Source organism: Drosophila biarmipes, chromosome 2R, assembly GCF_025231255.1.
Source record: "Drosophila biarmipes strain raj3 chromosome 2R, RU_DBia_V1.1, whole genome shotgun sequence".
NCBI lineage: Eukaryota > Metazoa > Arthropoda > Insecta > Diptera > Drosophilidae > Drosophila > Drosophila biarmipes.
This window is the reverse complement of record NC_066615.1, coordinates 21,290,955-21,305,437: the sequence shown is the minus strand read 5'-3', so window position 1 is coordinate 21,305,437 and position 14,483 is coordinate 21,290,955. Positions and strand designations below refer to the sequence as shown.

The 14,483-nt window shown below is 40.1% G+C and overlaps 2 protein-coding genes across 3 annotated transcripts; one reads left to right on the top strand and one right to left on the bottom strand.

Annotated features, from left to right (window-relative positions):
• The first annotated feature begins 852 nt into the window (after window positions 1-852).
• LOC108023005 (uncharacterized) lies at window positions 853-9,605 on the top strand. 2 transcript variants are annotated; one of them, XM_017092236.3, is made up of 7 exons: window positions 853-1,071; window positions 1,241-1,309; window positions 6,783-6,951; window positions 7,028-7,302; window positions 8,086-8,346; window positions 8,736-8,855; window positions 9,378-9,605. In XM_017092236.3, the coding sequence occupies exons 2-7, from the start codon at window positions 1,250-1,252 to the stop codon at window positions 9,501-9,503; spliced, it is 1,011 nt and encodes a 336-aa protein (XP_016947725.1). In that variant the 5' UTR covers window positions 853-1,071; window positions 1,241-1,249; the 3' UTR covers window positions 9,504-9,605. The 2 variants fall into 2 exon arrangements, with proteins under 2 accessions (XP_016947725.1, XP_016947726.1); XM_017092237.3 differs by lacking the exon at window positions 8,086-8,346 and having other exon boundaries at window positions 854-1,071.
• Window positions 3,814-6,440, bottom strand: LOC108023006 (uncharacterized). The gene is made up of 2 exons (XM_017092239.3): window positions 5,165-6,440; window positions 3,814-5,102 (listed from the first exon to the last, which is right to left on the bottom strand). The coding sequence occupies exons 1-2, from the start codon at window positions 5,399-5,401 to the stop codon at window positions 4,911-4,913; spliced, it is 429 nt and encodes a 142-aa protein (XP_016947728.1). The 5' UTR covers window positions 5,402-6,440; the 3' UTR covers window positions 3,814-4,910.
• Window positions 9,606-14,483: the final 4,878 nt, after the last annotated feature.

Below are 14,483 nucleotides of genomic sequence, written 5' to 3'. Positions count from 1 at the left end.
ACTGGAACGGGGCGGGAGCCCCGAAAACCGGTCTGCCAGTATTCGCCAAATCGGATGCACTCAATGGGGCCTATGAGTAATGTAGTAGTTCTCGAACCATTGTTCGATTCTGTAATTCCGAACTGTGCATCTCGAATCTTAAGAATTGTTAAATTTTTGTAAAGAAACTTGTTAGCTTTCTAATTTATGGATTTCTTAAAAATATTTAGACTTTGTCATTAACATTTTTGGTAAAACGGGGAACTATTTTTCATACATTTTTAGCACGCATACGATTTAATTTTTATATATTAATACTGTAAAAATTAAATTAATTATTGCTGGTTTTATTATTTTTAAATTTTCAGTTATTTAATAACGCAATTAAAGTTATTAAATTCCAAAATTTCTTAGGAGTAGAAATACATATTTGACATAATACCTTGACAATTATTTAAATTTGTTTAAATGAAATCAAGCCGTTTTATATTTTTTGTATTGAAAAAACGTATAACACCAAAAATATTTAGTGAACTTTGATTCCTATGGAACCCAAACTCTGTTAGCTTATTTTATTTTCTTTTCTATTGCTGATCCCCAGAACAGACCAATGCCCACAGAAATCCAGCAAGTCCGTCATGACTGAGCTGTTACCAAATTCTCACCGAGTTGTTAGGACAGGTGCCGGTGCCGAAGTGCTAATAGGTCGCCGGAACATACAGTATATACCTCCAAAAATCTTGCATCATCATTGCAGTGTCCAGAGCTCCCGAGTTCCCTGAGTACCCCGCCGTTCAAAGATAATAGCCTATAGTATGTAAAAAGAGGAAGCGGCCAGAGGCAAGTGCGGCTCCTATATAAATAGACGCGTGCATATGAAATTGCGACACAATTCCAGTTTTGCGAAGCATTACAAGCAGACATCAGAAGCCGGACGGTGGATTCCATTCCCCTGGGCAGAATTCAAGTTTAAGCCCGGCTCAAACCACTCGACCAGTCAGTTCCAAGCGAAACCGCGGCGCGACAACAACGGCCGTTCGGACTGGAGAAACAAAAGATATAAAACAAGCCATAAAAACGGAAAGCATCTAGGTATAACAATGAGCCGTGTTAATTAATCAGAAACGTTGAATTCGCATGTGAAAGCTTCGCAATTATGCTCGGCCGCTCCCTGCGCTAGAAGTGCGAGGAAGAATTCTCCGGACGCGACTCGCATACGAAACGAACCTGGAATTGATTCCCACTTTGGATTTGTTTTCAGGTGCGCAGCATGTTCGTCTTACTTGGAGTGCTCTGTCTGCTGCAGACAGCTAGCCTGGTGCCCGCCCAGGTGAGTGCTTCCCAGGTCCCAAAATTAATTAAGGCCGTCCCCGACTGACACCTGCCACCCAGCCCAAACGCTTGTTGGCCAAAAACTCCGCCACTGGCCAAGTGCTGCGGCCCGAAATTATTTTAATTACTTCGCAGTCGGTCTGCTTTGTGGGTTTTTGCCCGATTTGCGTTTATTGGGTGACCAGACTCCTGCATAAATAAATTCAAGCGCAGCTGACTCACCGAAAATCCATCAGCCAGATGAATTTCTCGTCACTAATTGTCGGTGCATTCATTAACTTGATTAATAGATCAATCGGTGAATTGCATTTCCTGACGCTCAAGCAGGGGAAGAAATGTTGCAGGGGGATACAATGATTAAAAAAAAGAATATCTACAATTTAAAAGATATTTCCTGACTTTTCTCGCCCTAATAAATCTCTCACATCGAAAAGCAAAAAAGAGTTAAGTAGTGCCTTAAAGAGGGATGGGGTCCTCTTATATGTTGGTCTTTTGAGTAATATTTAATATGTTTTTCCATGAAAAGAATATTTATATATAATTTTTTCCTAGTTTGATTGTCTTCTTGTAAAATGTTATACTTTTATCCACGAAATACCCGTTTCTAAGCACTTCCTGTTCATCCCAAAAACCCCAGTCTCAATTCCTGGCATTCAACGAAGCTAAATTCGTTGAATTTTCCCAGGATAAGCGATTTATACACCATTTGCCCACCGCAAAATTGAAATTTGCATTAAAACCGCTGGCCATCGCCGCGCGGAAATCAATGTCATTTTGTTTTAGTTGTGGTCCTTGGCCACAAAATTAGGGGAAAAGGCGAAGTGCAATGTTCGATTTTCCGACTTTTGTCAAGGCCCAAACCGTTGCACAATCTCCGTTCGGTAATGAGGAATTTTAGTACCCGATTTCGCAACACGCCGCGCCTTTAATTGCAGGCCAAGGCAAATGCCCACTCGGATTTCTTACCTGGTAATACCTGGATTTTACCTGCAATTACACGGCGCACTCAACTCAACGCCACTTCGCTTATCATTAATCTTGGCTTCGCGGGCCGCGACCAACTATTAAACATCATTTTAGTAACTGCCCCTGGTTTAGTGGCTTGAACCTTGAACTTCGGCCGCCTGGGCTAACTAATATCAATTTAATTGCATTTTTCACCACCGATTACTCATACGCGGAGTTGCACACAGGTCGCAGGAAAGCCAATGTATAGAGTCGGCACTTTATGGTAATTAGAGGTTGAAGGCGGAAGTATCATGAATATATCGTGTTTAATGGTTTACATTTCATTAGTTTTGGTGCGTTTTTAAGGGGAATGTTTTACTATTTAATATATTTTATAATTATTACTAGGCATCGGATTTTGTGCAAAATGGTATTTTAAGCGAAATTCGTTTAGTCGACACAAAGTTTCTAGACTTAGAATACTTTTTGCACAAATTTCATTTCACTTTAAGTCAACGAAAACTTCTTTTACACACAAAAAATAAATGTAAAATGATTTGTAGAACCACATTTCAAGGGTATTTAAATATTTTCTTTTCTGGTTTCTTGAGGGGCTTTGCTGATACTATATAACTTCATGTTATTTTAGCTGAAGCTCAGAATTTGACAGCTTTAAGAAGAACTCAACTGACCAAAGGAATTTTCACACATCTTGCCGGAAAATTCCATTGGCCAGACCGCTTTTCCCCTCGAGCAGCCCTTTTCTATTATTTTCTTCCATTGGGATTTTTTCGCCCGAAAAGTTTATTTCTGTTTGCGGCTTGAGGGCTAGGAGAAATTAGATTTTAATCAACGCATGCATGAAATTTGCATTTGCCAGCTAAATGGAAAAAAGCCCAAATAATTTTTTGTTTATTCCCGGCGCGGGTCGTGGGAATTGAAATTAGGAGCGCACGTAAAAAGTCCTGAGAAGGGTTTACCGCCGGCCAAAGGAGGTTACAATTCCCTGGAATTCATGCAAATTACTAGCCATTCATTCCGTTTCGCAGGTTCAGCCAGAAATCCTTTCACTTCGTTCTCCCTCTCTGTGGGTCATGACCCGGGCTTATGAATTTCAGAAACTCCTGGCGGCAATCTTTAATCTTTCGCCTGGCGAACACAATTGTGCAACTTTACTGCCAACTTAAATTAGCCAAACACAATTGTGGTATTTCACTGTCAACTCGAGTCGGCCATTTGGCGATCTTAATCGGGGAAATGGATGTTCTGCAAATAGGGAAAATGGCAGATGAAAACATTCACTACCTGCAGATTGTGGACTGCAAAAACATTTAAATTATCCCCAGCAAATATTGAACAAAGGAAACCAAAGCTCTGCTCTCTGTTTGGCTAAATGAATTTGCTGAATTATATTTGTAAAATTCTGTTGTTTACTGAGCGGTGAAATAATTCAATTATTTAGTTAATTTACCCACCTAGTTTGCCAGTGAAACACAAAAACTTTCGCTGGCTTACAGCTGAAAACGAGAAATATTTCATAAAACATTGTTTAGTTTTCGGGGGAAACTTTTTAATTTCCTCTCACAGGTAGTGTGTTCATTTATTAAAGTGGATTTGCTCTCAGCATTTCATGTATTTTGTCTGTTGAAAGTGTTTTCCATCACTTTGAATAATAATAAATTTATGGATTGGATCTTTAAACGGCTTTCTTTGCACTTACTTTGAGGGTAAGCTGAGTTGCAGTTGGGGAAAAAGGATCAAGAAAAGATGATATAGATAGTTGTTATTGCCTTTCAACTACTTACATAGTTGCCCGCCTCGTTTCCATAGAATTATAAAAACCCGACAGCCTTTAAACGACGTTCAAACTTCACAGCCACTTGCAACTTTTCAGCTTAGTATTATTATATGTGACACGACTTTTCAGAGCCAGTTCAAAGTTTACAGTCGAAACAGCTATGGAATTTGCTTTGCACGATGGTATTATGTGTAATACTACTTGTTATGTCATATATTGTATTTATAAAATTTCTCAGAGATTAAAACTTATCTCCACTTCTTATTACGGCCTTCTATTTACCTTATCAACAAAGTTATGTCACATTATATCTGTATATCTGTATTATATGTAGACAACTTCCCCATGATTAAAACGTATCGTCATTATTACGACTTTGTATTGGTCTTAAGCAAGTAAGTCAATATTTAAAGGTCGATTTCGCTCAAGATAATAATAAATACTGCCTGTCGTGGGAAGTTCATTGTCACTGATGATTACTTCTGTGCTTGCAATTCTTGATAACTCCATATCAACACATTGATATGATGAGTTTATTTACAGAAAAAATCAGAGTTGTTAAGCTAAATCCATAAAATAAAGTAGAAAGCTGTGTTCAATAATAATTGAAAGAAAATAGGTACGGCTAAGAATTTGTTTTAAAGGATATGTTAGGGCTACGAATGTTAACTAAAAGAACAGGTTAGTTATGTTACTATTAAAGTTCTCCAAGTTATATCAAAATGATATAGCTATCGATTTTTCCCATTGCACTTGCTTCTACACTAATTGGTATTTACAACGTCTGGACTGCTCTCTATTGAGATATTTATCTGCTTCGACGATATAGGGTGCTATACAAGATAAATAGTCCCTATACGTCGACTCCATAGATAGACACCTCGAGATGAGCTGTTCCTGGTTCCTCCTCCTTGGATTCCCGAAGTCTCTGGCAATGAAGAGCCACAAACTGCTGGCCAACGCCGCCAGCAGTGAGGAGGGCCTCCGCCCCACCGCTGAGATCCTCGACATGAATACCCGTAATTCGGTAGTTGTCGCTGGCATTCTGTCGGGGATTCCCAAGGAGATTAAGCAATTTGTAGGCCAGAAGGCAGATATAAATCTCACCTGCGAGCCGTAGACGATATCTTGGCCCGGGGAATCCGGCGCTAGGTAAACATCTTCGGTGTGCAGGACGCTGGCGTATTTGCTGACATGTCCCCAGGTGACCGAGGCGGCATCGCCCAGCAACACCTGGCCAGGCAGCAGGAGCAGCCACAGAAGCCACACTGGAAGCCACAGCCCAAACATCGCTGGCAACCGCCGGCGGCCCTTTGATTTCCCGTCCCTCGCTTTTTTCAGCATGACAACATGTGTTTTCCCCTCCCTTCTGGACTCGTATACTGATTCTGATGATGATTCGGCTTCTGATTCTGACGCCTCCACCTTGTGGGACAGCACCTCCTCCTCCTCTTCAGGTCGGCGTGTGACACTAAAATGAGCAGCCGTTAGGAGGCCAAGTTAAATATTGTCGTTGTGTCTGCCTGGAAAAACTCTTATCAACGACAGGTGTGGTAGGCTCTCCCGCTCGCTCTCATTTGCACAGGGCCATTTACTTTATTGTCACACTTTCGGTACCCTAACTAAGGGCATGTTATAGTCTATAGTCTGGTCAATATTAAACCGAAACTACATCAAAAGAATAATGGCAAACCGATAAAAGTAATGTAGTTTTAGATAAGTCACTCATAAAGGTGTCGGAAGGTATGCAGCATTATACAAACCAACAAATTTTATCAATGCTTACTACTGGTCTATTATAAAATACTATTAAATATTAATATTGATAACTTAAAAATGACCTTTTAAAATTACTTATAAAGGTTTCTAAAAGTCTGCAACACATTTGGCTTAACTTCTTTTTCATAGCATATTTTAAGGCATTTTTATAATTGGGGGTAACCCTACCAAATAATTTTTAAAATTGTATTTCCTTTAAAAATAGAATTCAAGTCTTTGTAAAATAGAAACAAGGATAGATATCAAATTTTTAGTTCTTATCCACAAAAGAAGAAATAGTTCAGTTGTTGTTATATCAACAAGTAGGGCATTCATAGGTCACCGAAGCTGTATGAAAACCCCTCTACACTCTGTTTGGGTTTGTTGAGCTAGCTGTTAACTGTCACAATTATTGATAACTTCTTTGGAGCTCGCTCGCCGCTCTCATTATTGAAGTTCTTCTATACAATCTAGCTGAAAGGCCCTCTCCCACTAGCATTCGTTATCACTGGATCGGTGTTTTGTAGTCGGGTGTTACACCAGCTTATCTACAGTTCTTAACATTTTAATTTTTCTGTTTCTCTCCGATGGCGGCTGGGCAAACTGTGCAAACATTTATCAACAGTTCAGAACTGACGGAATATCTGCGCAGCCAAACTTTCGGCCTTCACCGATTTGAGCCGTTGAGAAATTCCGCTTAAATTGATTAACACACAGCAACACAGGGCAACACGCAAAATATTTACAAAACTCAGTTAGGCGGGCACAAAGGGTGTTTGCCTGGCCAAAAGTTGGGCCACAACTTTACAACTATTAGTGAAAAGGGCGGACAAAACATCTTGGGCCGAAAAGTTGCCGGGGCGGGCGCTTGGCCCGAACTTTGAATAGCATTAAGTATACGCAACGTGCCCAGAACTTTGTGCTAAAGCTCTCCCATTCTCGCACTCCCAACCGCCATCCTCGGCAGCTGATTACACTGCGCGATGGCAAGGTGGGCGTGAACTTTGCAGGATACCACGCGGACGCGGGACTCGGAGGACTGCTCACGGGCAACTCGGCCCACGGCGGACTCAGCGCCTCGGCCGGAACTCCGTGGGGTTCCCGGGCAGCCGCCGGTCTGGGCGGCAATCTGGATGGTAAGTGGCGGAACCTGCCCCAAATTGATTCGATTTACGCACTGGCCAACCCAACCCACTTCCTATTCTCCCCCAGGACGAGCAGCCGGCGTGGGCTATGCCGCCGCCCAGGCCAATCCTTCCGTGGGAGCCAGTGCTCTTTTGGGCGGAAGCGCAGGGGAACACGGCTATATCGGGGCCGAGGCCCACAGCCCGGGCAGGAGTGTGATCTCCTCGTCCTCCTCTCACCGCGCTGGCCAGCCGGCTCATCCTGAGAATCCCGTCCCCGCCTCGCCCACTTCTGGGCCTGTTGTCACCAACCACATCCAGAAGGTCAAGCCCCCCAAGAAGTACTCGCTCATCCAACAAGATGTAAGTAGAAATAATGGCTTATAAAGTTCTTTTAAGTCAATTATATAAAAAAAAATAATTTTTAAATTGGGGAAAATAGTTTAACTTTTTTAGAAACTGCTCTTAAATGCTTGCACAAATGATTTACCATAAGATGAAACAGATTCAAAAATATCTTTGAGTTTGACTTCATTTTTAATAGCTATTATTTTCTATATTTCTTTCATTAAATATTATCATTTGGTCTCATTTTTTTAAGATTAAGTAAAACTCATAAAATTGTGATCCCATTGTCGAGTAAACACACGTTTTAAATTTTTATGAATTCCCAAACTATTTTTTGATGAGCTCGTAAGTAAGGTAACAAAATCCCAGATACTTCCAGCGTTTACTGCCAGTTTAATTTGCAATAACTTTAACATCCGACGGTTCCCTATCAAAAATAAAAAACCTCCCCAAAAGTAAGGTAATCGGAAACTTGGCAGAATGCTGGCAGGACTTCCAAAAGTATAAAAAGTGTTTTGCCCATCAGTTTTAACCAGCAGTTTCAGGCGAAAAGTAGTTAAAAAGATATTCGAATGGTGAAGTTATCTCGCTTGGTGGGTACAAATTAAAGGGAAATCGAGACTAAAATGGGTTTTCAATTGCGCGATTCCGGGCAATAAATCCGCGACTGGTATTTAACTAGAACATGCGGTTAAATATTGATCAATGCCCTCGTGTCGGCGAGCCAACAACAAGCAATCAATCCAATCCAATCGAATCCCCCTATCCCATGCTATCCACCCGCCATTGATGTTTTAGCCGGACCGCAGCGAAATCATTGAAAATCATGTTAAAGCGGCCGCAGATGCCGATGCGGTGGATAAACACCCGCCCTTGGCTTTTCCGGCTCTGCCTGCCGCCCCGCCCACCGCGCTGGTAATTGTCAAGCGACCACGCCCACATGCGAAGCGACAACGTCAGCGGCAACGTGTCGTCTACGTGATGCAGCAGCAGCAGCCGCAGGAGCAGCAAATTCCGGAGGAGGCGGCCCAAAAGGACGAGCCGCACTCGACCGTTGAGGTAACACCAACTGCGGTGCGGACATAGATACACAGATGCAGATACAGATACAGACACAAATACACCGGCTACACACACAGATACTCGCTTGCACACACACACACTGGCGCACACAAACAATTTGTTGGCTTTTTGGTGGAGAGAGAGAGAGAGAGCTGGATGCCGAAACTTTCGCTTTGAGGCTGTAATTTTATTTGAAAACATTTGCGGACAATGTGGGCGGTGGTTGGGGCTGTGCCACCTGCTGCTACCGTGGCATTATATTTCTGTGAAATATATTTTAATACAATTTTAATTTATCCCCCCGCCCTTTCCGTTCGTTTTTGCATGCGCTGCCCTCGCCCTTTGAAAGTAATTTGCGTAACTTATGAATATCCCTCCGTCCGCAGGTGAAGAGCGAGGCCAAGGCGGTGACCGCCCACAAGTACAAGACCGTCCAGCGAACCCAGGCCGTGAACAACCGCTTCCTGGCGCCCCAGGCCCAAGGACCCGTGGGCCTGGCCCTCGATGTGAGTCGGAAATTCCCATTAATATGATGAATAGCTAATCCGGGCTTCTGCGGAAACTCAAGCGAAAACCAAACTTACATAATAATTTTTAGATCGGGAGGTGAAGATTTTTCAGCGCCCCGGACTTTCATAGTTCTTAGAAGATGTTTAACCTCACTGAATTTTTTTAGTTCTTAGAAAAGTATTTAAAAAAGAGAGGAAGATTTTTTTAGCTTGTGTGTTGCAGATTTTTTAGCACCCCAGATATGTATAATTTGTAGAAAAATATTTCAATGAGACATCTTTTTTAGCACTTCGGTATTTTACAGAGAGAAATATTTAAAAGAGAGAAAACCACTATTTTTATTTTAAAGATTCTTTAACAACACAGATTTTAAGAGTTCCAAGGAAAAATAATTTAAGGGAAAAGGATTTTTTTTAAAAAGCATATTTTGGAAACCGAAAATTTTAGGCATCCTAGGAAAATATTTAAAAAACAAGCATACAACTTAAAACTATAATTGTAAATACTTCCCTTTCTAGATTCCCATTGGCATCCTGCGATCCCTGCAGCAATCTTTGGGTGCCTTGGCCGGCGGAGTAGCACCTCCACCTCCGGCAGTTGCAGCCGCAGGTGCAGCAGCAGGCGCAGTTCCCAACGCTCACTAACCTCAAAAATAAAATATATATTTAATATATATTATATATTTAAGACCTCCTTAGAGCTTAGTTACAGTGGAAATTAATAAAGCGTTTACGCAAAAGTCAAAACTTGATTGAGTTAAGATAAACAAGAAGCTACGCCATCACTTGACAGAAGCAGTTTGCTGAGGAAGCAAATAATTTTAAGGCACAGTAAACACAAAACCAATAAACTTTGAAAACCTGCAAATGTAATACATAACGCTCGATGGCACTTTGAAGAGCAAAGCAGTTAACAATTTGCGCTTATTTGCTATCCAACAACTTTTTAATTGCAATACCTAATCCTATTTGGCTTACACTTTCGATTTAATTGATGTGTACTGTAACCTGAACTCTTCGGAATACTCGTGGCAAATTGGATTTTGGCTTGGTTTTGCGAACTAATTGAAAGTGTTAAAAGCTGACACATGTTGTATCTGATGCCCACCGCCTTTCCTTCCGAAAGTGCTAGAAGAAAATCAGGCCGTGTCAAATTTTGGCTTATCCCTGGGAAATGCTGAAACTACATGTTTAACCTGAAACTACATGCGTTTCCTTCGGCCTCCGGCTTATCCGCCACTTATGGCGATGGTCAAAGCACTTAGGCTCATTTGGTTTCCAAGCGACTGCCTGCCAGAAAAATCCACCTATTTCCCCTCCGTCTATTGTTGATTAAAAGGTTTTCTCGCCATTAAATCAAATGCCACAGCAGTGCAGGGAAATGAATTGAAATGGCTTCCGCATATGAGGCCCGACCAGAAACTGGGGAAAATTCGGTGGAAATTCAACTTGGATGCTCCGGCAAAATACCAAGCCTGTTTATTTAGGAAACGTGTGTGTGCGAGTGTGTCGGAGATCCAGACCTCAGACAAGATATGGCACACACCCTCATGCATTAGGTGCGAGGGAGCAAAATATTTCACACTCTGCCACCGCAGGCACTTGGGTGCCCCAAATTTAGATGGCGTGTGTGTGCCACAAAGGGGAATCACACGGAAATGCACGGCACAGACTGCACTGTTAAATAAAAAGTGGTGTCCCAGCATCTTCTGTAAATTAAGTATTTTTAAATAAACTATAAAGCTTATATGATTGCTGTATATAAAAAAGTAAGTAAAGTGAAAAATAAATTTATTTTTAAATTTCCATTTGTTTTGAGTTTACAAAATGTATGCCTACATAAATGTAGTAAATAGGTAAGATAGTTATATAGTTTTAAATTAAATAAAGTTTATATTAAATATAATGCTATTTTGTCTAATGCAAATAGGTAATATAAAACTTTGACTAAAATTTTCCGATTCTGTTTTCTGGTAATACATTTTTTTCAGTGTACTTCATGTACCGTGTGAATTTGCTTAAATGCTCGGTGGTTCTTATGCTCTTAACCCCTCGGAAAGTCCCGGCCTGTCGTCTGGCCATAGGGGTCAGTTTGTTTAGGTCCCGGCTCATGTCCCTACACACTCACATGCTGCGGCTACTACATTTAAATTTCTTAATTAGTGCTTGGCCGACAATTTATTGCCCGTTAGTCGGTGTACTAAGCACTCAATGGCTCTCTCCGTTCAGCCCCCAAACCTCCTTTACTACGGCCAAGTGCCTGGGCAACAGGCTCGTAAGGACGCTTGTACTTTACCTCCACTGTTTATGCAGTTATGCAGCAGAAGGAGAAAAGGACAAATTAAATGAAAACAGGAAGGAACAAGCTATTGTACTATGCAAACTTGCAACAGACTGCTACATGTCAAAGCTTTCTTTCAAAACCTTTTCAAGACGCAGCTACCGGATGAGACTCTGAGATGAGACTTTCAACTTTAAAGCCACACTTAGAAAACAAATAGTATTATCAGGCAGTTATTAGTAGTCAATTTATAAATCCATTGGATCTATAATACGTTTTATGAGAGAAAAATAAAAGGGTTTTAAAATTAAACTTAAAAGAATAATTTTAAGCTTTGAAAACAACATTAGGTTATGTTACACAAAATAAAAAAAATATATATATATAATTTAATTTTTTAATTTAATTTTATAAGCAGTAATTTCTTCTTGGCAATATTGGTTATCAGTGTAGATAAGCCCAGCAAATTTCAAAGCCTAGTAAAGAAACTATGTTCCTTGCACAATCCCAGATATTCCTTAAGGCACTTTAAATTTTGTAGCTAAAATACATACATCAGTAGCTCAGATCACAGGCGAAATTAAAATGCTAATTTTGCTGAAAAGCTACCAGCATGAATAAATAAATAAAATGCTAAAAAGCTGGAAGCCACGCCGGAAACCTTGTGTCCAATTAATAAGCTCACATATATCACTTTAATTAAAAATAATTTCCTTGCTAATTTCTCACCAACGAAACGCAGGCGGCCGGGGTCATAACTTAAATTTCTTTAAAAAGCAAAAATGCCCCAAAGATATATGGCCTATAATGTTATGCATATAGACATAGTTGGGTTTTTTTGTATGCTTGGTGGCCCAAAATCAACAGGACGATCTGTGTGTGTGTGAGAGAGGTTTTTTGTTGCTCTTTTCCCGTGGAGCCTGGAGGAAAATTTGAGGAAAAACCAAGAGCCCGGGGTCAAAGGCGGCGCAACTCGAGCTCGATTTGTGGGTCGCGGTTGCCTCATTAAATTTGACGCACGTGCCGCACAAATTATGTTTACCCACACACACACTTGCACTTGAACACACACACCCCCACCCACACACACACACTGACCGACTGGCGTACATTTAAACATTTTCCTAATTTAGAGTCCGGTACAAAGAGAAACGTTAGTGGAGAATTGAAAAGGTTTTTGGTTTTTATTTTGTCTACAATTTACGTGGGCCACAGAACGAATGAATAGGTGGTAGGTTAAATCATTCAACAAATGTATTCACATTCGCTTTCACACACATCCACACACTCGCAGGGCAAACCGCACACACACTTGTGCCCATTAAGTTGCCTTCTTTGCAGCGCCCGAAGGTAGGCAACATAAAATTTCCGTAATTTGCTGACGAGAACCGCACTCTAAATTGAGCTGCTGAACTTTAAGTTGCCAACGAATCGAATTTCCCACACTTTTAGACATACCTTTTTCGTTTTTCTACTCTGCCTAATTGGAGTAAGCTAATTTTCCACCGCTTTATGGGCCAGGAGCTAATTCGCTGTAGATAGGTTGCCGAAACCAAAAGTTGTATCTTAGTTTAATTTTAGTTTAACTACCATACAAGTTTTAAGTAATACTAACATGTTGTAGAATCTAATAAGTTGTGACATTTTTACTTAATTGGCTTCCTATTCAACTAAGTTTTAAATGCGTTTTGTGTAAATCTTAAAAGGCTTTTTAATAAATTGTAATGATTTTTTCAAACCTATTTAAAGAAAACGTTTTTATGTATTTGGTTGTTATATTTTGTTGAATGTTAAAGTATAAGATTTTTAAATTTTAGCCATTAATAAAATATTTACCTATAAAGTAGAGTGTGGCATTTGCTTGCATTATTATTGTGTTTATTTTTCTATATAATATTATTTAAATAAAGAAATTCATATTCTGTTTTCCATCCTTAATTTTTTTATTACATATTATATACATAGTTAAATATGTTATACAAATTTCAAGCAAATTAATGCTTTAATTGTGAGTTACTTTAAAGTCGTAGACCACACTAAAACTCCAGAAAAGCCCTATAAAATCGTTGCTGGGACAACGGTGCGTATGCTCGTTGTTCAACTTCATTGCCTGGTAACTAACTGCGGCACTTATAAATATTCAGTGCTCGACTTACGCAGATCGAGTGCGAACTGCCGGGGCATAAATATTCATAAATTCTGGGGAACCTTATGTGGGAGTTCCAGGCAAAGAAAAAAATAGACTTCCAAACTTTCGAGTTGAATCGCTGCCGTCGCTCGTCATTAAAGTTTTCGTGTACCTAAGCGGGCAAAATTACTGTCCACATTTGCACATGCCAACAAACAAGCAAACAAACAGCCCTCACAGGCTCTTACATATCCACATGCCCCATGTACATGGCAGCCGAATTTGCGATGTCTGCATTATAAATGAGTCGACTCCATTTAATTGAAGCAATGTGATTGCGGCCATTGCGACAGGTGGTAAAAGTGGGCGGTGGGCGGTGGTCTGTGGGGCGGTCGCCCATCCCAACGATTCTGAAACACCTGCTTTGTCTGGGCATATGCAAATTCGCTTTGCCACGTGCTCGGGGCTCTGGATTCCTGGATTTCTGCTCTCCAGAACGTGGCCCTCGGCTTCCTTTTCCACGGAAATCGCCACAGGGGTATAGGATTCGACTTTCAGTTCTTGGAAGCTATATTTTTAACCTCAGTCTGGTTACAATTTCAGCAGAATTTATAGCGAAAATTTAATTTTAGTTTTAAGCAAAATGCTTAAAAACTATTCCATAAATAATATGATTTCCTTCTTCGAAATTGATACTGAAAAAGTTAAGCTCAGTTAATGGCTGCGTGTTTATTTAGCAAATGTTGAATTTTATTTCATTTTATATTAAAATAATGTTTGATGATGTGAAAAATAAAAAAAATCATAAATGTGAACATTTAATTTATTTTTTAAATGTTATGAAAAGTAAAATTGTTTCAGTGTTATTGCAAAACTTAAGTTGAGTTTATTTTTAGTATCGAATTCATTTGTTTTACAGTGTTCATGCATTTAAACACCTTTTTTTAAAGTAAAAAAAATATTTGTGTGTTTTATTCTTCGTTTCGCAACCGCCAAGAAAGTACCCCTTTAAATATTTTACGTTACAACGTAAATAACCCCAACTAAAGTGTGTTCGGGGAACCCTTTATTTTCTGTGGCAACGCAACGAATAAGAGGTAAGGTTTGCCCAAATATACAGCTCAATAAATCGTGTACCTAAACTGCGAATCGTAAACTTCCTTGAGCTTGAGTTAACGGCAAATACCCAGAAACTCTGTCAACGGGTCATTGAAAA

Excerpts from the sequence above, each read along its gene's own strand:
- LOC108023005 (XM_017092236.3), top strand. The coding sequence starts at position 1,250 with ATGTTCGTCTTACTTGGAGTGCTCTGTCTGCTGCAGACAGCTAGCCTG. Across the intron at positions 1,310-6,782 it reads CTAGCCTGGTGCCCGCCCAG|CTGATTACACTGCGCGATGG; the intron begins GTGAGTGCTTCC and ends CATCCTCGGCAG. Across the intron at positions 6,952-7,027 it reads TCTGGGCGGCAATCTGGATG|GACGAGCAGCCGGCGTGGGC; the intron begins GTAAGTGGCGGA and ends ATTCTCCCCCAG.
- LOC108023006 (XM_017092239.3), bottom strand. The coding sequence starts at position 5,401 with ATGCTGAAAAAAGCGAGGGACGGGAAATCAAAGGGCCGCCGGCGGTTG. Across the intron at positions 5,103-5,164 it reads ATATCGTCTACGGCTCGCAG|AATGCCAGCGACAACTACCG; the intron begins GTGAGATTTATA and ends AATCCCCGACAG.